This window comes from Melanerpes formicivorus, unplaced genomic scaffold (genome assembly GCF_026170545.1).
Source record: "Melanerpes formicivorus ecotype bairdi unplaced genomic scaffold, bMelFor1.0.p_v2 SCAF_66, whole genome shotgun sequence".
NCBI lineage: Eukaryota > Metazoa > Chordata > Aves > Piciformes > Picidae > Melanerpes > Melanerpes formicivorus.
In genome coordinates this window covers 322,754-345,680 of record NW_027142418.1, presented here as the reverse complement: position 1 = coordinate 345,680, position 22,927 = coordinate 322,754, and the positions used below count along the sequence as shown (strand labels likewise).

Sequence of the window (22,927 nt, the reverse complement as noted above, 5' to 3'; positions counted from 1 at the left end):
GTAGGAACAATAAGCAGGAGAAGCAAGAGGGGTCTGAAGAAGAGGTGCCTGTGGAAAGCCTTCTGCACATGTGCTTTTGGATGGATGCTCTCAGGAACAAGAGTGGCGTGGCTTGGCTTCAGGGCACAGCCATGTATGCTCATGCAGCCACCCTTCACCGAGTGGTGAATTGTAGCTCTTCCCGAGCCTATTTATAGCCCTGCCCACCACCTGGTGCTTCCAGACAGCCGACAAACCCCCCACCTCCCACTCCAGCACTGTGGCAGCTTTCCCTGTGCTTTGCCGGGGGTGAGGGCTTTGCTGGTTTTGACAGGGGCAGATGAATTTTCCCAGCAGTATTCAAGAAAAGCAAAGGAAAAAAGGAAAGAGAGAGAAGGGAAAATGCAGTAAAATAATTCCTGGAGAGAAAGGTGTCCCAGAGAATAAGACTTCTGTATAATCCTTTGTAAATCCAGATCTACCCAGGCCCACTGAGGCCATCTGATATTAACAGACATTAGGTGCCTAAATACTCTCGAATTCCAAGTCTTTCTGTGCCTAAAGCCTGACCTACAAATCAATGATTTTAGGTAATTAACATCATTGCAGTGTTGTGAGCATCAAGCCCTTTGAAGCTCTCTGCCGTCACAGCAATGGCCACCATACGATGCAGAGTCTTACAGCAGCTTTAAAAGCCTTTCCTTGACATACCTTTGAGTCCTCCTCCTTTCACTTTTCTTCACACACTTGATGAGGCAGCAGGTTAGAAAAGCCATGGACATCAGCAGGATGACAGCACAGCTCACGATGGAAGCGATCACTGCCACCTTGAAGCCAAAAGTCTCATATTTCGATATGGCTGCAGCGAACAAAGGCAGAAGCATGTTCCCAAGGTCAGGCTGTGAATTGCTCTTCCACCTTTCCATTCAACACTGCTGAAACCTACCTGCTTCACCCTGCTGCTCAGTGAGGATTCTCCCCTTGGTAGTGTCAAGACACCACAGTATCTTGGCTCCAGCTGAGAGCCAGGCAAACCTCAAATGGGGCTGTTTAACAATCTCCCGTTTATAAGCTGCTAATGAATTGTTCACAAGTATTTGCAGTTAATTAAACAAAAGGCCCTTAGCACTGTGGTAGTTAAAAAGCACAACTTTGTCAGCACATCGAATGCAGATGAGCTATCAGGGCCTCACAAGCAATTGTTAACAAGGACTGGAGCTTCCAAACCAAATACTGCCAGGGATAAATGACTTACAGAAGCTCTTTGCAGCAGGGACATTGCCATGCAGTTACAGCCGAATTGGCAGGCAGTGAACAAAAAGCCTTCCTCCGTTTGCAGAAGGATGCAGGATGGGAGAAGGGGCAGCATCGGTAGGGCTGACTGCTCACAGTCATCTGGTGCTAGAAGTGAATTATCCAGACAAAAAGAGGAGTGGGGATGTGGTGTGGCTCTGCTGACACAGATCTCTGCCAGCTAATCTGGAGCACGAAGTGTGTCTTGCGGTAGAACTCGCCTGGCTCTCCAGCACCATGAGGACCAACATCACACAAAGTGATGATGCAGCTTCTGGAGGGAAGGTTTACCCTCCTTTTTCTGTGATGGAACCTCTCAAATCAGAGATAAGAAGAGCTGAATTTGTGAGAGGGCAGGAAATGTCTAAAGAGCCATCCATCTGCTGGTGATTTAACCTTATGGAAGGCCTGAGACACAGACTGAGGTTCTCAAAGCTCAGAGGTACTATGTTCTGCGTGGGCCTACTTCTAGTCAAATTGCTAAGAACCTTGTTAATAACTGAGGCCCAGGGCATGAAAGGCAGTGAGTGTTCTGCCATTCAAACACTGTTTGTCAGTGTGCTAACTCTCCCAGGCACCTGCCCACAGGCAGCCACCCAGGATTGTTCAGGAAATGTCATGGTGTTTCTCTTACTGCAAAAATACCTTCAGAAAAGAATGTCAGGGGATTAGAGGCTTTGCTTTCACATTAGCTGGTGGTATCTATGTATTTGCCAGAGAAGGGTACAGCTTGTAGCTACAGAACCACAATTACTCCTGGTGCAGCACTGCCAGAGCTGGTGACGTGAGATCAGCCATAAAGCTGACCAGGTCCTTTCCATGTCAGGATAATGAATGATGTCAGAACACATATGGAGCATGATTACAGTCAGTGGGGACAACTTTGAAAGAAGTCAATTGTGTCTTTTTTTTCCCTTGCACAGATGTCTAAATTAATCCTAACGTTGCAGGAGACCGGCAGGGCAAAATGAGCACAACACAGCTCAGAGGCAGCGAGAGCGGATTGAGAGAGACCCTTACGCTTGCAGGAGGGCACTCCGTCTGTCCACTGCGTGCTGTTCTCTTTCCAGATGCAGGTGATGACCCCTGATCCCTCCAGCTGGTGCTCAGCAGGGCACTGGAACGTTATCACCGTCCCCACGGCCGTGCCGTTGCCGTGAATGATCTGTAGTGTGCCGAGCCGGGGAGGGAAGACGTGGCGGCACTGCCCTGCAGCGGAGACAAAGCCAGACAATGCAGAGTCAGAGCCAAAAGCAAACGCTTGCTGAAGTCTCACTGCCATCAGATTGTAAATCAGTCCATGGCCATGGTCAAAACAAACAACAGACCTCAGGGTGGGCAATGCTGGCTGCTCTGTCGAGTGCCAGCCCAAGGCCAAAGCCCCTGTGGTGCCATTCAACAGCTCCACTGCGCTGACCCTTGGCTCAGAGCAGGGCTTGTGTTGCAACTGAGTGGTGTGGCCCCATGTGGATTCCTGGCTGGTTGGACTCTGTGTGTTTCATTAACCACTCAGGCTGGCATCTTCCATGCTGGGAGGATTCATAACATGCAAACTTCCCAAGGTCTCGTGGACTGATCACATATTTCAGCATTTCAGTCTGCTTGGCAGCATCTTTTCATAACCTGAGAGGCTTCCTACCTTTCAAGAGCACTGCCTCTGCTAGTCTTGGCTGAAAGGAGCCCCTGGGTTCCAAAGCCCCTGGGAGGGGACAGAGAGAAACACACACATTGAGCACAACTCCTCTTGATCCCCAGACTCTGCATTATAGTACATCAGTCATTTTCAGTACACTTTCGCTCGTCCAGCTTTCCTCTTTCCATTTCTTTGTTGTTCACGCTGCTGCTCTTTGGGTGGTGGAGCTGTTCTCTTGTCCAAGGACTTTATGCAGCATCTTTTAACGCCACAACATGCCTTGTTTCACGCTCAGTTTAAACATAAATTTCAGTGGTCAGTCATTAAACAGCAAATAACACCCAGAGAGACTTCAAAGATGATGACAACAACAAATGCATTCTCTGGGTTTGTAGATGTGTGCTGTCAGACTCTGCAAACTGTTTGCTATCATAATTATTAACAACATTGACTAAGTGCCAGCGCTGCTTCTCCATCAGCACCCAAGCTCCTGAGCTTTCACTGGGTTTCCAAAGGGCTTCTGCAGGCTCAGAGGCAGCTGCCCTGCAGTCGCAAGATCAGAGCTGCAAACATTTTGATGAGACAAAAAGAAGAATTAAAAGGAGGAAAATATGCTTCCCCCACTCAGAGGCAGAAAGAAACATGAAGTTTAATAGCCTCCTTAAAAATATCTTGACAGGATTACAAGTTGATAGCAAATCTGTTTTATTTTTAATGCTAAAACTGCTCCCTGGTCATTAATTAACACTAAGCTGCTGCAATTACACCGCAGCAGACAGGCTTACTGCCCATCTCCACTTTGTGCTCCTAAAAACCCCAGGCCCCTGGAGAACAAACCCAAAGAAACCTCAGCAAAAGGCAAGCAAAAGCCGCTGACAATTACTGCTCTCATCTACTAAGTAACTATGTACCAAAGGCTGGCTTTGGAACACAAGCCTCTTGCAATCCCATGCACAGCATTCCTGTTGGTTCTGCCACTTCTCCCAGTCTCTTACTGTGGCACCAATTTGCCTCAACAAGAGCAACTATTTCCTACAGGGTCACTTCTCTTCTTTTCTTGTCCTTGCATCAAGAACAGTGTGGCCAGCAGGAGCAGGGAGGTCATTCTGCCCCTGTACACTGCACTGGTTAGGCTGCACCTCGAGTACTGTGTCCAGTTCTGGGCCCCTCAGTTTAGGAAGGAGGTTGACTTGCTGGAACGAGTCCAGAGAAGGACAACGAAGTTGGTGAGGGGTTTGGAACACAGCCCTGTGAGGAGAGACTGAGGGAGCTGTGGTTGCTTAGCCTGGAGAGGAGGAGACTCAGGGGTGACCTTATTGCTGTCTACAACTGCCTGAAGGGAGGTTGTAGACAGGCAGAGGTTGGTCTCTTCTCCCAGGCAGCCAGTACCAGAACAAGAGGACACAGTCTCAGGCTGCACCAGGGGAGGTTTAGGTTGGATGTTAGGAAGAAGTTCTATACAGAGAGAGTGATTGCCCATTCGAATGGGCTGCCCGGGGAGGTGGTGGAGTCACCATCATTGGAGGTGTTCAGGAGACTTGATGGGGTGCTTGGTGCCATGGGTTAGTTGTTTAGGTGGGTTGGATTGGTTCCAACCTGGTTTATTCTATGTATTGTATCTATTCTCTCCAACACCCCACTGCTGGAACATATGGGATGAGTGTGGACATGCAGACAACCTTCTGCCTCATTCCAGAGGAACAGTTCAAGTTTGTTGATATTTTTTAACCTTTAATCACTCAGAGACTTCCCATGGAAAACCACTGCCCCACAAAATATCTACCTTTTTGCATCTTATACTTTCAAGGCTATTTTTAGATACCAGAACACATACTTAAGAGTTCATGTCAGAGACTTCTAGCTGCATGAGATGCAGAAAGCAATTCTGAGCCAGATTTCATTCAAAGTACATCTGCTCAGCCACTCTAACCACTCATTGGATGCTTTCAGCAGACTTGCCAGTTTACCTGAGCTCATTATCCAGCCTCCACTCTCCAGACAGATTGTTTGGCACTGGATCCTTTCTTTCAGGACATGTTTCATTTAACTCAGCATTGAGCATCCCGAGCAATATGGGCACCTGTTGCTGCTTCAGGCACTCTTGACCCTTTCCTGCACTGCCCTTGCCCGGTGTATGCTGAGTGATTAAAGCCTCTTAACCTCAGTGACCTCATCAGCATCATTCCTCAGCCATGGATCTTAAAACACTTCTCTTCACCTAAGCATAGCCCACATCCCATGACAGCCAGGGATATCTCCTCATGCTGGCTGGGCCCACAACAGACCATGGCATGCCCAGAGTGTCACTCCTGTATGGATGCAATTGGGGCAGGAACCCATCTTAATGGCCACTGAGGAGAGCTAAGCTTCTGAACACTTTCTGCAGCTGCTGAGCTGCCTTCCATGTACCTGCATTTGGCCAGAGTAGAAATAGCCTTTCTTCTTCTTCTTAAGAGCTTTTCAACATGATCCCTGCCCACAGAAGTCAAACCATTAACTGTGTCACTGCTCTTTGCTTTTGAGAAAGGCTGTTACTGAAATGCACAGAGGGGGTTCTGTTGGTTTGGCTTTGTGAATCTCATCCCAGCTTGGATTTGATATCTCTGGGTAAAATTTGCCCTGATTTTCACCAGCAATAGTCTTCTAACAACTCGTTTGGAACATCCCTCCTGTAAGCTCTAGCCACCTTTGCTGTTAACTGTCTATAAAGTCCCTGCAGGGACTGGTTCCATTCACTTTTCCGCTGGGCTAAGTTTTACCCTTCCATGCCTAGAAAATCACAGCTTAGCTAAGAGTCTGTCCTCAGATGTTCCACACAGCCTTTTCTTTTGGCTACTCTTCAGGCACGTTTATCTGACTAAATCAGCTATAATCACAAATTTTATTGTTGTATTTTAAAATACAAGACATTGATATTTCTGCTTTCACCTGAGGGTGCTGTTTGGGGCTGAAGTAAACTCCTTCAACTCCTGCATAAACACCTGTGCTGAGCAGATTGACATCTTGATTTGTATCTCTCACCTAGGAAATGTCATGCTCAGGTGCTGGTTTGCAGCAACTGCTAGAAGCCACCAGTGTAACACTGAGTCGTTATTGCTCACATAGCTTTTTGCCATAGCTGCCTCTGGAACCCTGCAGGTTGGGCCCTGGCTGCTAGCACCTAAAATTAGAAGGAAGGCTTGAGGAATTCACAGCCCATCAGACACTTCAGAGCAGTTTGTAATGAACATGAAAATTCATGGTGTACTGCTTAGTTTTGATTAGCTTCATGGCACTGATCCTAGAATCTCCAGTGCCTAGTTCCCATTACTCCTCCCTTTTGTTCTCTACTCCCAGGCTTTTGCTCTGCTCACACTTCCAGGTGACTACTTTCAAGCTCAAGCAGAAAACTCACTTGCTGCTACAGCCCCCATCAACCAAAGGCTGGAAATACATGTTTTTAAATGCAGCAGAAGTTGTGAGGACTTCAGCTTTTCATTTTCCTCGCTGGACAGGATTAACAAACTGCCTTGCTCCCTCTGTGCCACATATACATGCCAGTGTACAGCACCAGCTCTGGTGAACTGAGATGACCATGGGCTACAGAGCAGATGATCTCACTCTGCTCTACTCTGCTCTTGTGAGACCCTGCCTGGAGTACTGTTTCCAGCTCTAGAGCACCCAACACAGGAAGGGGTGAGCACCTACCCTATGGGGACAGGCTGAGACAGCCTGGAGAAAAGAAGGCTCTGAGGAGACCTTAGAGCAGCCTTCCAGTACCTGAAGGGGCTACAGGAGAGCTGGGGAGGGGCTTTAACAAAAGTGTGGGGTGACAGTATGAGAGACAATGGCTTTGAGCTGGAAGAAGCTGGATTTAGATGAGACATTAGGAAGAAATTCTGCTCCAGGAGGGTGGTGAGGCACTGGAACAGGTTGCCTAGAGAAGTTGTGGAGGCTGCAAGCCTGGAAGTGTTCAGAGACAGATTGGACAGAGCCTTGAGCAACCTGGTCCTGTGGAAGGTGTCCCTGGCCAAGCAGGGGATTGGAACTGGTCCCTTCCAACCCAACCCATTCTGTGATCAGCTGGCCAATTCCTTTCAGAGCACAAAGGGCCAAATACCTTCAAGTTCCTGCAGCTACTTCCTGTAAAGCAAGAGCTGATTTATACCAATGCTTTTCTTTGCTTGGCTTCACACTAAGAGGATATCCAGTGCTCAAAAAGTATCTTGAGCTACTGTCTGCCAGCACAGAAGGGCATTAGCTATAACAGATAAGGCAATTCTTTTCATATGACAAACAACTGTCCTCAAAGTGAAAACCCTGAAGTGCAGTGTACTCCATAAATTCTTAATGCACTCAAACCTCTGGGTTCAGAAATAGCCACACACATAATTTCCAGACACTGAAAAATAAAGAGTAATGCAAAAACTAAGACAAAATAATCCAAAATATCTCCTCTCACACGGAGCCAGGAGTACCTGTATTGCAAAATCAATTTGTCACTACAAGCTCCATTGTCAGTAAGCTGTGGATGTGTTCAGGAGATAAGCAAACAGAAATAAGAGAGCAACCTCGGCGTGCTCCTTCCACCGTGAAACACAGAGACTAATAAAGCAAATCCAGCTGATAAGTGCACACCAAAATGATCTAACCCACAGCAGCCATTACCTGCAAACCCCTTGCTGCTTGTGCAGAAAGGGAGCAATCCATGACTCTGCCTCATTACTCCCAGACACACTCAACTCAAAGCTTTGCCTTGCCTAGTGTTGACTATTTAATGCAACTAAAGCAGGCTGGAATGACCAGATGCCAGCAAGAGACAGAACATTAGGCTCTACAAACCCTGCAGAAAAGCAACATGCTGATGTTATTTCTGCAAGACTCTTTTCCTGCAGAAGCACGCCTTAGAAATTAGTGTCCCTGAAGTCCCAGCCGTTAACGTTGAACATCCACTGCAGCTTCACAGAAGAGCTCTTCAAAGGCCTTGCTCACTGTATCCAAAAGCAAAACAGCTAGAAGAGAAATCTGAAATAAAGGAGATGTGGTAAAGCAGCTTGTGTGGGCAGCACTGCCTGGCCCTGACACCTGTCCCCTTGCAACTCTGCCTTCACCCCCTCACAGAGCTGGCCCTGAATCCTGCCCGGGCTGGGCTCCTCATTGCACCAAGTGCTGCAGCAACAGGTGGCTGCCAGCAGGAGCTTTTTCTCCCAACGGAAAATTCAGACACTGGCACGGCTTTCTAAGAAACTAAACATTACACCAACCCAGCAGTAAAAGAGAGGGGAGAAGTCTGGGCTGTTGAAGCTGCAGAGCCTGAGCAAGGTCCCCAGCTGTGCTGCAGCCAGCAGGAAGCATGTATGGAGACTTCCTGCTGCTTGATGACATCAGGTAATGACCAGCCTCAACCTTTTCTAACAAAAGCACATCAGCAATGGCCTGATTTGGCCTTCCCTACCTGTTGCACCAGTTCCCAAGAGTCAAGAGTGAAGACACTGGAAAGCTCTTACAGAACCTTCCAGCCCATGCATGTGGCCCTACAAAGTTATTCTCCTGGGGGAGGGCAGGGCCAGGCTCAGAACCACTGCCCAGGCAAGCTTTGTTCTTCACAGTCTGATGGAGACCCACAAGGACTACACCTGCAGCATGCAAGCAGCTCCAGGTCAGTCCCGTGGAGGACTCAACTGGACAGCTGCATACAGTGAAATTTGAAGGTACCTACAGAAGACATCTGTCAGAGCATGTAGCAGATAAAAAGAGACACCACTTGTTAGCGTGGGTTTGGCTTGTGCCTGGTTTCAGCACTTCCAAAGGAAAATGCTCCCTGGCAAACACTCTGTGTTTCTAGTGAAAAATCAGCTTGAAAACTGGGAAAGAGGGAACACAGCTTCTGACCACTCTCACAGGCTACCATTAAACACTTATGGAAATGCTTTTCAGAAGCTTTTTCTCCCATTGACAAAGAATTTCCATGCTGGAGAGCAGTGAAGGGGTAAAGGACCTGGGGGTCCTAATGGATGGGAGGTTGATCATGAGCCAGCAATGTGCTCTTGTGGCCAAGGGCATCCTGGGGTGGATCAGAAGGGCTGTGGTTAGCAGGTCAGAGAGGTTTTCCTCCCCCTCTACTCTGCCCTGGTGAGGCTTCTGGAATATTGTATCCAGTTCTGGGCCCCTCAGTTCAGGAAGAACCTCAGGGAACTGCTTGAGAGAGTCCAGCACAGAGCCACAAAGATGCTGCAGGCAGTGGAACATCTTCCTCATGAGGAGAGCCTGAGGGAGCTGAGGGCTCTGTAGCTTGGAGAGGAGGAGCCTGAGGGTGACCTCATTGCTGCTGATAAAGATGTGCTGGGTGAGTGCCCAGAGGCTGGAGCTAGGCTCTGCTGGGGGATGCCCAATGCCAGCACAAGGGGTAGTGGTGGAGGCTGAGGCAGAGGAAGCTCCATGGAAACAGGAGGAAAGATTTCTTCCCTGTGAAGGTGACAGAGCCCTGGAACAGGCTGCCCAGGGGGGTTGTGGAGTCTCCCTCTCTGGAGATATTGAAAACCTGCCTGGATGTGTTCCTGTGAGATCTGGTAGAGGCAATGCTGTGCTGGCAGGGGGATTGGACTGGAGGATCTTTCAAGGTCCCTTCCAGCCCTTAACATTCCGTGTGTGAAGTTAGAGAGATGGAGTGAAAGAAAGGAAAAAGGTGCTTGAAGTGAGTTGTTTCTGTGCTTACACATCCATCCCCAGGAGCTCTTAGCTCACACCTCTCATAGCAGATACCTTAGGGCTGCTTCTACCAACTTCCCTGGTTTTCTTCCTGTGACTTGGTTTGTAAGTAAACCTGACTTTTGGACATGTTTTGCAATGTAATTAACAACATGCAATCGCCCTGCAGCATGAAGGGTGATGGGACTCCTGCTGAGCCTGTTTGGTCATGGTTTGGGCAGCACCGCTTTCCTCCTCATGATGCTCAGGGTCACTGGTTAGGCAGGAGTCCCCAGGACAAGTGAGCATATCTCAGCACCCTGAGTGCTTTCTCTTGTGCAGCTAGTTTCTGCCAGGAGAGCTTCTGCAGTTTCAGTTCAGGCTCAGCAGAGTCTGGGCAGCAGCTGCTATCAATGGAGCAGGACCCTTCCTGGCCTGGTGCAGGGAAGGATGCACATACAGAAGAACACAGAAGCAAACACATCCAGAGGAGAGACAGAAACAGCAGTGTCAAAAGCCAAACAGCTCTGAAACACGAGGGTGCGGGAGGGCTCACCAAGGTGACCATTTCAGGTAAGGGAAAGCCCACACCAACCACTGCTGGATGCTGGGGATGCTAAGTGAGAAGCTGATTCTCCTGGACCTATTCCTCTGGTGGACAAAGCTGCTGTGAAGCCAGTGAGAAGCTGTGGGCAAGGCATTTGGTCACCTTGCCACCGCAGCAGAGGTGGAATGGGCAGCGGTGCTGTCCCCTGTGCAGAATGCTGGCACCCACTTCACTCACTTTAGAGAACTGCAGTTCCTACATCCAGATGGGAACTCAGTGACAACTCAGAGTGCCCTTTAGTGGATGAAGGATGGCAAAGCTGACTTCATGACCTTTTCATGCCTGCTAAGGTAGCAAAACTTCTCAGAGAGCAGCAAATGCTTGGCTTCCATCTCCCAGAGAAACCCTTGCGCTGCGCCGCTGCAAAATCTCACACCCAGATCTGGTTCATCTTTCCTTACCATACTGAGCCTTTGCCTTTTCTTTCTCCCAGTATTTTCACCTGGCTCTTGAGGTGCCCAGAGTAGTGAACAAGATGTAGCAAGATTTAGGAGTCAGCACTAAACACTCCCTAAGTCTACCCTGAAATAGCAGAGGGCTGCAAGCAGATTTAATCCATGTAAAACCCAAGCTACCCAAGTGCTGGATTAAGGTTTGCTGACAAGATGCGCAGCCCACTCTTACTTCAGACATAAACAATGTGTAGGATTGGTGTAAAATTATCCTTATTTGTGTCTCTTATGTTACTCTCTTAAAAAAAGGATTTGTTCCAGTCACCTTACTGCCAGTTCCATGACTGATTTCCCACACACCCCCAATTTACTTCAAAGTCAGGTGGGTCTCATCTGTTGGCTTCACTCTTGAATCTAGCAATGAGAACACTGAGTATTTCTCTTCTCCATGAAGACACCAGCAAAGCATCAACAGCTGTGTTTTCTCTGCTCTATTAGTATCCTTACCAAAAGAGCTGGGGAAAAAAAGTAAGTTCTACCTTATGAAAAGTTCCTAATAGTGCAAATTTCAAGATCAGAAAGGATCTGGCCCCAGCCTCTTGCCCCCCACCCTTTAGCTCATGCTGGGTATTGCTCAGATCCCCTCTGGGGCTGCTCTTCTCCAGACTCAACAGCCCCAGGGCTCTCAGCCTTTGCTCCTCACAGAGATCCTCCAGGCCCCTCCTTATCTTCATAGCCTCTGTTAGACTGTCTTCAGTAGTTTCTTGTCTCTCTTCAACTGGGGAGCCCAGAACTGGACCCAGGACTCCAGCTGTGGCCTCATCAGGGCAGAGCATAGTGAGAGGTGGGCATGGAGAACCTTTTTTCCTCATGTGCCCCAGGACACCATTGGCCTTCTTGGACACAAGAGCACACTGCTGGCCCACAGGGGACTTCTTGTCCACCAGCACTCCCAGGTCCTTCTCTATGAAGCTGCCTTCCAGCAGGAAACACGTAGTGGTGCAGGGGGTTATTCCTCCTCAGATGCAAGACTCTACACTTGCCCTTGTCAAACCTCAGGAAGTTCCCCTTTGCCCAGTACTGCAGCCTCAATGAATGGCAGCACAGCCTGACAGGGTGCCAGCCACTCCTCCCAGTTTTGTGTCATCAGCAAGCTTGCTGCCACTCTATGCCTTCATCCAAGTCAGTGATGAAGATGCTGATGGATATGTCACCAGAACACAGCCAAAATCCACCCCTGCAAAGAGCTGAGCCCAGGCGCCACTGGGCACAGAGAGATCCAGCCCTTGACTTGCTTGCCTCCAGAGCCTGCTAGCACTGCTTCTTTCATAATAGGCACTGGGATTTGCAAGAAGGCAAACAGAAGCAACTGGTTCCACAATGCCAGAGTCTTCTAGAGATGGTCCCCAGCCTCCCCCTGCATCTCCACACCTGCAGTTTCTGGAGAGGTTCAAATGCAAAGCAAGATGCAAGTGTCACCCCAGGATCTGTCACCTCACCTCCAGGGAGAGCCAACCAGGGATGTGGCAAACACAAACCAAGACAAACTAAACTCGCAGCTCAACTCTGAATTTGAAATCTGCAGGTCAGGTCCTTGTCTCCAGGGAATAACAAGGATCATGAGCATCCCCATGCCCTCCCTCTACTACCAAGTCCTTCTGTGTCCCCAGAAAGGTTTTGAGAGGCACATCCTTCTTGGTGAAAGTGTCCTTCATGAAGCATCAGGCTGACAAAGGCTGTAGATGCATTTTTTACTTCCATCAGTGTTTCTCCCCATTGCTCATCAATAACTTCTCATTGGTCACCCCTGTGCAGCTGTCTGAAACTTTTCTGCAGCTGGCACAAAGCTACACAAGGGCTCCATGAAGCAGATCCTCTGTATCTCCCAGTGATGCCCCGACATGTTCACAATTTCCTGTGTCCATAACTGAGATAAGAGATTACCCTGGACCAATGCTCAAAGCATTTTTCATCATCACAGTAACTGCAAGAGAACAATGACCACAAACAAAATACAAGTTAAACAAATGTGCTACAGAAGGACAATGACTTTGGGGAAGTCCCCCACCTGGAGCACTGCATCCAGTTCTGGAGAGGGATCTGGAGGTGCTGGAACATGTCCAGAGAAGGGCCACGAGGATGAGGCTGGAGCACCTCTCCTATGAGGACAGACTGAAGGAGTTGGGGCTGTTCAGTCTGGAGAAGAGAAGGCTCCCAGGTGACCTAATTGTGGCCTTCCAGTATCTGAAGGGAGCTACAAGAAGGCTGGGGAGGGACTTCTCAGGATCTCAGGTAGTGATAGGACTAGGGGGAATGGAATGAAGCTGGAGGTGGGGAGATTCAGCCTGGATGTGAGGAGGAAGTTCTTCACCGTGAGAGTGGTGAAGCCCTGGAATGGGTTGTCCAGGGAGGTGATTGAGGCCCCATCCCTGGAGGTGTTTAAGCCCAGGATGGCTGAGGCTCTGGCCAGCCTGATGTAGTGTGGGGTGTCCCTGCCCATGGTAGGGGGGTTGGAACTAGATGATCCTTGTGGTCCCTTCCAACCCTGACTGATACTGTGATACTATGAACTCTGATTTCAGCATCCAACTCAGGATTTACCCCCTGGCTAACACAGATTAAGAAGAAAGCAGACAAGTTTCACTAGTAGCCTGTCTTTGGCAAGCCCTTCTCCCTGCTCTGATGAGAGAATCGTAGAACAGAGGGGGTTGGAAGGGACATCTGGAGATCATCCAGTTCAACTCCCTCAAAATAAGGGTCACCTAGATCAGGCTGCCCAGAATTGCAATGTCCAAGCAACTTTTGAAGGTCTCTGGAGGAGACCCCACAAGCTCTCAGGACAGCCTTTTCCACTGTTCCATCACCTTTAAAGTAAAGAAGTTTCTGCTTGAACCAACAGCCACTTACAAGAACAGGACTGTTTCAGCCCTCTCCCTTCACACAGAGACGAGGATGGGCAGTTCTAGTGTCTGGAGAAGGCTGCAGGCCTCGTAGAAAGTGGAACTGGAAATGCTGAGCCTTTTGTGTGAACAGGGACACTCAGCCAGAATCCTCTCTCTTGCTTTTGGTGCCTTCAAAATGCAGAAAGAAGACGAAGGTCAAACCCCCCTTGTCCAGCCAGTTCTAACACAAACACCTTACAGCATCCCTCTTACCAATGGGCCCAGGAGAAGGGCTCACTATCAGCAAAGCTCCAGCTCTGTGGCCTTCCCAGAGGCTTTAGCACTGTTACAGGTTAAGGGACGAGTGTCCTAAATGTAAACAAAGTTTTCCAGAGAATTCCAGCCCAGTGGGATGGACTCTTCAAGGGGCTGAACAGAATATAAGACATACATTTATTCCATTTCACTGATCTGCAAACTTCTATATAATTTCAGTATTCAGTGTCCCTAAGGTTGGAAGGGACCTCAAAGATCATCGAGTCCAACCTGTCACCACAGACCTCACGACTAGAGTAGGGAGGACATTACTGCCCACTGCAGGCTTGAATTCACGACCTTCCCATTAAGGGTCAGATGTGCTACCAACTGAGCCACCTGATAGACTGTTTTGGAGCACAGCTTGTTCTCTCACTTCTCTCTTGCACCTTTCCCCCTGTTTTTTCTACTTCTGACCTTGCCTTGCCTGTCCTGCAGGTTCTTGTTTGAGTTACCAGTAAGAACACTTGCTGGGATGAGAGGGAGATAATTTCTTAGCTAGCAGCAGCCCTCTGGGCTCTTGGTGTCCGGGGGGTGGGGGGCTTAGCTGGGTTATTCACAGGCAGAGGTGAGTCCTGAAGGTTCTTTCCCTCCAGTATCACAGTGTTCTCCCCTGGCAGACTTCTCCTGGATGTGCTACTGTATGGAGCTATTGTCTAGTTTCATATGTAAACAGATTTTTGTGTATGTTTATTATCTTTTATGCTTTTATGTTTAGTTTGGTTCTGTAAAGAATAACTCCATTTCACTTCCAAATTCTGTGGAGTGTGGCAACTTATTTCTTGAGGCAAATTCCACATTCTGTGTGGTGTCAAACCACAACAAGCACCAGCCAGGATCTCTGCAAAACCCTTCAGATTTTTTTCCTGTAGAGCAGACCATTTTTTAAACACCCAAGTGGATCAATTTTATATTGAACCTGAAGTCAGCCAGTAACAAATCCAACATTTTCTGGAGTCCCTTGATCATTACCAAAGTTTTGTATCCGAAATTGAACGCTGCAGTAGATCTTTGGTAAACTGAGCAAGGTTTTGCTTCTTGCAGATGAGGAAATTAAAAGAGAAAGAAACCAGCAGTAATGATGCCCTTCAAGCTCCAGACCTACAGATTCAACACCTAAATCCCTGATGTTCCTGGTGATCCCCAGTGGGCTGCACAGATGAGCAGGAGAGCTGGGCAAAATTAAAGGAAGAATCTCAGGAACTACAGGGTAAAGAACAGAATATTATTATCTAGACACACATGATGGAGAAATGAGTCTGCATGTGATGCCCTGGCAGCATCAGACAGCTCCCTCTTTTAACAGTGTTTTTAACAGTCTGCTGAATTTGCAACAGATAGAGCAGAAGTTCAGCTCTGCACTGGGAAGCTGGGTACTGGAGCAGCCAAAAGAAAGCCTCACACCTATTGCCACAGGGAAAGCACCTGTCTGTCAGGAGCCACAGCTGGAAGGATGAAGGATGCCCTGGACACCCCTGAGCCAGGCACCATGGAGGAATGGAGCTGAGCCCAGCTGTGCATTCGAGGGCCCCAGGTTATCTGCCTGCAGCAACTGTTGGGGCTGGTGTGTGCACAGCAGTGTGCAGACACTCAGGGTTAGTGCATGTTGCTGATAAGTCCAGATGTCCCCTGATGATGCAGCTGGTGGTGTCTCGCTCCTGTGTGACGCTTGCTAGACTGGGCACAACCTCCATGGACAGCAGAAATCCCTGCCGGTAGAGGAGCACACAAGGAGAGTACTGCACTGAAGCAAGAGCCCAGAACTGGCCCGACACTGCTTCAGGCATTAGAACATTCACTCCCGACATGGCATTTCAGGTGGACCAGAAATGCTTGGTGGTTACATCCTCACTTTTGGCTCCAAAGCCCCACACCACAGGAACTGCATTTGCATGGAGCAGCTATTTGTAAAGAATATAGAAGCTCTTCAGCTTTTCTCTTTGAAACTACCTTCTTCTTTTAAAGCAGACTGTTGAATACAGCTTTGCTAGTTTTCTAGGGGAATTTCTAACCATTCTCTTAGACTGAGTGCTAGAGACCCTGCCTACATTTGCTCACTCAGCTTGGCCTGGTTTGGCTTCTGCAAGTTTTTTTTTCCCTTCCCAGTAGCAAGTTGAAACTGTTCCTGTTCTGGGTTTGCTGTGTGAAGCTGCTGAGTGCAGCCTTCTCAACTGCCAGCAAGAATTTCTGTGAATAACTGATCTTTTTAGACACCAGTCTGAGCGAGTTAGCAGTAGCATGCAATTTATTATGGTGACAGAAAGTATTCACAGAATGAGGACCCAACAGTCAGGTTTAAAAACCTTCTCTACACTTCTATAACTTTTTAGTTTTCTTCTTTTATTTTATCTCTTTTTTTTTTTTCCTGCTGGATTTTGCTTTTGTGTTCCTGGGCTTCACCCACAATAGCAAAGGGCAATGTATCCAGGAGCCTGAAAAAGCAACCTGCAGAACTGCACATGCAAGTCATGCAGTGTGCTGCCAGGAGGCATTCAAGCACAGCAATGATTAACACTATGAGCCAACGAGCACATCTGCTTCCAGCCTCCTTGGCCACAGGAATTAGTGAAAGGTGGCATGGAGACTACCAGGGATGCCAGGGTAAGGAGAGTGGAGCAGTCCCATTAAGAGTCACTGGTTGCAGGTGAGTGGCACACACAATGCCAGCCGGCTCGAGCGACTGGATCAAAGCACAGCAGCCCCATGGCCATCACTTCCCTCTCCCGCACGTCCAAGAAACTAAGAACTGCATCAGATAATTCAGCTAAATCACTGGCAGCTTTTGGATGGGCACAGTATGGGGCAAGGACAGTCTCTGATTTATATTTTAAATGAGTGACAAACTTAGTTCCAATCTCCATGTCTGTATTTATTAACAATAATAAGCCAAACAATGGAGGCCTCTCTTGCTATGCAGAAGTGCCACTGGCTTCACGGGGTGCATCTTTTTAGAGCCAAGCGAAGCCTCTGCATCCAGTCCAGATACCTCTTCCAATCCAAGCAACCAGCAATGATCACAGTCTTGGGAGGTTACTGCAGTTCTGAGCAGAAGCTCTCCTGACTATCATTCTGCACTTTTACATGAAGGCACAAATTTCTGCTCTCCTGACCAGAAGGAATCAAACAACAAATCTTGCATCTTGCACCTCCTTCAGCTACCCCAGTCCAGAACACCCTTCCAAACACTGTTTCCCAGCCCACACATGCACTTGGGTTTTGCACCCATCTCTTCCCTTCACCTAACCCACCTTCTATCCCCATTTTCACCCTTCTTCAAAATCATTTCAAATCAAAACCCTTTGCTCAGGAGACTTGCACATATGAGCAGCATTGGCTTTATTTCACCCCAGAAAGAATACCTTAATAATTGCTTCTACCTGTGTTAGATGAAAGGCAAACAGATAACCTCTCCTCTTCCCCTACAAGTGTCTCCACCAGCCAATGCTGCTTCAGTTTCCACTGGTGCAGACGTGCTGGTGCCAGTGCTGCCTCCCTGCACAGCCTGGGGGCTGGGCTGTTGGGCCAGCATCTCTGTGCCTGCCACTGAGCCTCTGCTTTGCTGGCAAGAGCTTGCACCAGATCAATCCCATCTCTGAAACACTCAACAGACACAGGAATTAATTTATTTTAGTGAGCAGTTGCTCATGCTGCACCTTCTGCATTTCTCACTGCCATCTTAAAACCAAACAAAATGTGAGAGGCAGACTTCCATCAAGACTGCAAAATCATCTCTCTGCCAATCTTTTGATCCACTGAGCCAGTCAGAACTGCTTCTCAGAATACCACACTTGCTTACCTCTGACTACCTTTGAAAGACAGCATGTCAATACAATGCCTATGTGAGCAACTGTCCTACATGTTGGCTTGGCCCTGTCAAAGGACTGAAGGCAAGATTCTGCAGTGCCAGCCATGTAAAAAGGCAGTGGCAATTGTGACTAAGTAGAGCCAATTCCAGCACAGTTCAAGTTCTCTGGTATAAAGTTGCAGACATGCTGGGAGACTCCACATTCTTGGAGGAAAGAGTCAAAGATCTCCTGGCTCTGCCACAACAGTAACAGACAAACCAGCAGGATCTTGGTCTCCTAGAACAATCCATGCTTCTGGTCAGAACTAACCCAGGAAGTGCTGGATTACCTGCTAGCATTTGGGTGGCACTGTGGGACTGACTTCTGATTTTTGAAATACCAATGGCTTGGGTCCAAAACATTCATCTCACTGCATTCCCTAGCTGAAATTGTGAAGTCTCACTAGGTTTAGGAGTAGCTAGAACAAACTACTGGAGAATGCCAGAGGGAACAATCTAGCACCATGCAGGACTGGGCCAGAAGACCTAGTAAGTCTTTTCCTTCTCCATATTGTACTACTCAAGAGCTTTTATGACAAGCCCAGAATTCATTCCCCCAATGCAGTAACAATGCCAGGTGCAAATACCTAACCACTAAGATTAGCATCTTGCAGTACAAGAGATAAAACCACTTAGCTGAAATTCTGCAACTGTCACTTCTTTTACCCTATTTAACCAAAGGTTTCATTTTGAGAAAGGTTTCACATGAGAGAAAAAGGAAGGAGAAATAACCTTGAAGAAATGACAAGCCCATATATTCCAAGTTGTGTCATGTTCTGCCCTGTGGAAGTGGAAATTTAGGGTCAGGATATTCTTCCCCAGCCTAAACACTGAGCTGCATCTTAGGATCACAGGAACAAGGTGAGCAACCTTCTTGCAGCCCTTCTGCACAGCAGCAGAGCTCTTGGCTTTGAATAACAACTTTTGTGTTGCTTTCCTGGGAGAGCAGCTCTTGACTGCTCAGTGATACAGTTTCAGTTTCTGCGCTGGCAAGGAAACTGACTTCAGAAAAATCAGTTCCTCAAAACAAAGGAACAGGCAGCTCCACTCACACCAAAGGTACATCCAGCCTGGTGCCTGCATCCCACCACAGCCACCCACAGCCACCCAGACTTTAACTGAGCAAATATGTGGTGATACTTCTTCCACCCTCCAGCAAAGTGTAGCTTGTGGCTGTCCTACATCAGAGGTCATGTCTCTTCCCTTAAATGGTCTGCTAGACAACTTCTTCCACAGCTTGGTCTGGAGGTAGCATTCACAGCACCCTGCAGCACACTGCACCTTACCTCAGGCAGCCTCTCTTTTTGCCTGGTTTGGGAAGGCAAAGGGATGAAGAACTGCAACTGTAGTCCACAAGCCAGCTGCAAGAGACCTGCACCTTTATAACCTGTCATGACAATTATTTCTGTCATGTTCTGTATTTCTTTTCCATCCTATTTTTGTCTGTGGCTGCACCAATGTATTTGTAGATGCAGCTGCAGGTTCATAGGAGCATGTACTAGCCCAGTCCAACAGGGCTACAGGACTGCACTGAGGAAGCAGGGAGGAATCACACCCTGGAAAAACAGGGAGCCAGAACTCTCAGCTTCAGCAATATGGAGCCTAACAATAATGATACACTCTTGTTACTCCTTCCTCTTATTCCTAATTCACCCAAAGAGTACCCAGTAAACTCCGAGCAGCTTCAGAGGCAGCAGCAACTCGGTGGCAGTGCAGTGGCAGGGCTGATGGCAGCACCTGGCTTCATGGCAATTGCTGCAGGGCAGGAAAGAGCTCAGGTCACCACTGACAGGAGCATTTCAGAGGCTTTTCCAGACAACATAATGAACCTGGAAAGAGATGGTCGATGATTCTCTGTTCACAGTGAAAAATAATACTGAAATGCTGGTGTGGCAGCAAAACAAACACAGTAGGATGTGGAACATATAAAAGCATCTGCATCACTTAAAAATGTAAGAGGCTGAATTGAAGAAGGCTTCTCAGCTTCAAGATTATTTGCTGCACTCTTCCCCTACCCCATGCTCTGCACATTTGCCCTTCTGCTACATTGGATATATGAGCAACCCACTGAACTTCCCAAAGTGTTAGTCAGGACCTGCTCAAGCACGAGGTGGTATGGAACCCCCTGCTCAAGGCGAGACTGTCAAGAGGGAGACAGCAGCCTTCAAAAAGTGGGCAAACCCAAGAAAAGCAGGGTGCTGGAATGGCACAGCTGTGTTGCAGGGAGCTGTAGGACCCTCCAAGCAGCACAGGCATCACAAGGAGCTTGTTTAACTTCTCATTCAAGTGTTGATTCAAAATTCTTGCCACAATTATTTTTTTTTCATCCTCTGCAAAAGGAACTTGAGAGGGAGTTTGTCCCTGCAAATCCTTATTATTGCCCTATGGCTCACAGCCTGGAATTTTGTAAGGGGGGCAACTCAGTCAGAGCTGCTTGAAAAATGGTCACCAGTGGTCACAATGAAAGATCCTCTGCAACAGTTGTCCATCAGCCTTCCCTGGAGGTCACTGCCCCAGCAAACACTGCTGCCTAAGTACCACGGCTGCACTTAAATCCAGCAGCCTGAGCAGCAGTTCAACTTCAAATTACACAAGCAGTCCAGCTCAACCTCTCAGATCTAACCTGTCCACCCAGCTCAGTACGTCCATAGCAACAAATAGATACTCAGCACAGGTGAAACCTGCACAGGTGGTGAAGGCCAAGACAAGCCAGGGCAGGAAATTAGAGGTGTGGGGACGAGGGACCATGACACCCACCAAAGGTCTGGCAAACCCCATGTGCCACAAGCAGCTCTGCTGGTCCTACAGCAGATGCAGCAGCCAGAGCTGTGCCTTGATCCTGTCTGCTCCCTTTTCGCTCCAATTTAGCACTTCACTGTGAACTCCTGGGGGGGAAATGGTGTTTGTTGTTCTGGTTGGAGACATGCCTGAAAGAAGTCAGGTTTGTGGATATCTGAGGGATTAGCTGAGGGAGGATTTCTGGATTTCTAGTCTGAGTGACAAACCTTTTTTTTTTTTTTTGGTAGATCCTGATTTCAGGGAATTTTGCCAGAAATCTACATCGAGCCAGATCAGCTTAGGCAGAGAGAGAAAGGCTGAGTGTAGCACACGATGGACATGTCCCTTCAGACCTCACACTAACTGGGGGTCAAACCCAGACCCAGAAGACAATCTGACACAACAAATAAAAGCAGCCAAATATACATGGCTTTGCACAAGTAAGAAAAAGTCAGCAGTTAGTAACATTAGAGCAACAGGGTCCAGACTTGTGTTCGAGTTGTTAATTCTCTGCTCAGAAGTTTTGCATTTTTAAATGAGCTGCTCAATTAAACGCAAATCAAACGCATTGGGGGCGTGCAATTCCAAGCAGCGGCGGGTGCAGTTTCAAGCCCTGCCACGCCATCGGCGCCAGCAGATCAACCCGCAGGCAGCCCGGGGACACGGGGTGAGGGGAATGAGCTCCCTGCGTGTCAGGAGCTCTCAGCCCCGCTGGCATGGACCCGGGAAAAACCCGGCGGGCTCCGGGGCCCGCAGTACGGCGGGGAGGGCCCGGCGGGCGGCAGATCCGCAGGCTCCTTCCGCCCCGCCAGCCCCCGGGGCAGTGCGCTGGGGCCGCCGCAATACTTCCCCCAAGCCAGGACCCCGCAGAGGCTGCAGCCCTCGGGCAGGGTGCGCACCCTGCCCGTGTGGGGTGGCCGTGTGCCAGACCCTCTGTCAGCTCCCGTCCCGAGTTAATAGGACCCGCTATAGTCCCAGAGGTTTGGGAAGGATGTTGCGATGCGTGCAATCAAATGGGATAACTAAGCTGAGGGGGGTGAGAGACTGAGGGGAGCGAGAGAGACAAGGAAGCCAAAAAACTGGAACTGTTTTTTCATTCCACTCCTCAGTGGAATATCCTGGTCCATTAGAACACCGATATCTTCCATTTCCTACCCAGTCAATTTGCATTTGCCCAGAGACCATTTCTCTTGAGGACTAGCCGTTTCCAACAGACTGCCAGAAGGTCCGTTCTGCGCCCCTTCCATCTTCTAAAGTATCACCGATGCCACGGCTGCGCAGCCCTCACAGCTGCCGGCCGCTCGCCCCGCAACCCCCGCGCTCACCCCATGCTCCCGGGGGTTACCCCCGTGCCCCCACGCTGAGGCAGCTGCAGGGCCCCCCTCGCAGGCTACTCACGGAGGGCTGTGTCCTCAACTTGCCACGGGGCGCCACAGCCACCTCCGGAGACACCCGGGAGGACCCGCTGAGGAGAGGGCTGCCGAGTGAAGCCCCGCTCGGACAGCCAGCCCTGGCGGCTCCTGGAGCAGCCTTCGGCACCCCTCAGCTGCCACCGCAGCCTCTGTCTGCAGAAGCTGTCCTTTCCGTCTCGGCACCCGGAACGCAGCCCTGGCAGAACAGCTTCAGGGCCGCCGGGATCCCTCAAGCCCCGTCCCGTGCGGGCTCTGGGACACTCGTCCCGAGGCGTGGTGTCCCCAAGAACTTCGGGGGTAGGGTGAGGCGCTGCAGACACCGGCCCCGGAGACGGCACTGAAGGTGACGGGGACGGTGCCCTGCCTCGGGAGGGGGTGAAGGTGGAGGTGCAACGCAACCCTGGCCAGGAAGTTCCGCGCCCCTTCCCAAGGGGCACACATCTCTGTGCAGGTCCCGCATTCTGCCCCGCGTACCCCGCATCCCTGCGCGGGTCGGGGGGAGTCCAGCACCCTGACCGAGGTCTTTCGCTTTCCCCGCTGACATCCCCGCCTCCCACTGCGGCGCAGAAGGGGACTTGTGCGAGCAACGGTGCGGGACCCTCCGGGGCCAGGCTCATACCTGTGAATCCGCGCGGGCCGCCGCTATCCCGGCCGGGCGCGGCCGTTCGCGGCACCTCCAGCCCCGGCACCGTGGCTGCCGGCATGGCTCCGCCGAGCCCCGCCGCGCCGCCCCGCTCCTCCCCGGCAGGTGCAGCCCGCGCCCGCCTCCGCCCGCCCTCCGCCGGGGCCGGGCCGTGGGGGGCGCGTCCCGCAGGAGCTGCTGCCGCCGCCCCGCCAGGCCGCACCGGGCGCCCGCCCGCGGCCCCGCCGCCGGCACCCGCGGAGGCGGGGGGGAGGAAGAAGGCGGGAGGCGGCGGGTCCTCGGGGCTGGCGGGAGCCGTGGCGCTGCCGGAGCCGTTCCCACCTCAGCCCGTTGCGGCCCCGTGGCACCGGGTAGCGCCGTGCTGCGACCTCCCCCCGGCGCCGGGGCAGCGCCCACCGGGACCTCGTCTCCCAGCCAGCACGGTTCTCCCAGAACGGTTGCGGCACCGACCCAAGGCGCCAGATAGGGGGCTGCCTGCCCTGC

The 22,927-nt window shown here is 50.0% G+C and overlaps 1 protein-coding gene across 4 annotated transcripts in view; it reads right to left on the bottom strand.

Annotated features, from left to right (window-relative positions):
* The window catches only part of SUSD3 (sushi domain containing 3), a 38,827-nt gene extending 16,296 nt beyond the window's left edge, over positions 1–22,531 (bottom strand). For 2 of the 4 annotated variants that reach the window (XM_068162584.1, XM_068162581.1), the window contains exons 1-4: positions 22,421–22,531; positions 2,912–2,971; positions 2,293–2,481; positions 691–838 (exon numbers count right to left, since the gene is read on the bottom strand). In XM_068162584.1, coding sequence (XP_068018685.1) covers positions 691–838; positions 2,293–2,481; positions 2,912–2,971; positions 22,421–22,505 — 482 coding nt within the window. In that variant the 5' untranslated portion in view covers positions 22,506–22,531. Of the gene's footprint in view, positions 1–690; positions 839–2,292; positions 2,482–2,911; positions 2,972–4,872; positions 4,922–22,420 lie in introns of those variants that run through there. The other 2 variants (XM_068162582.1, XM_068162583.1) reach the window with 2 other exon arrangements.
* Between the last annotated feature and the right edge of the window lie 396 nt (positions 22,532–22,927).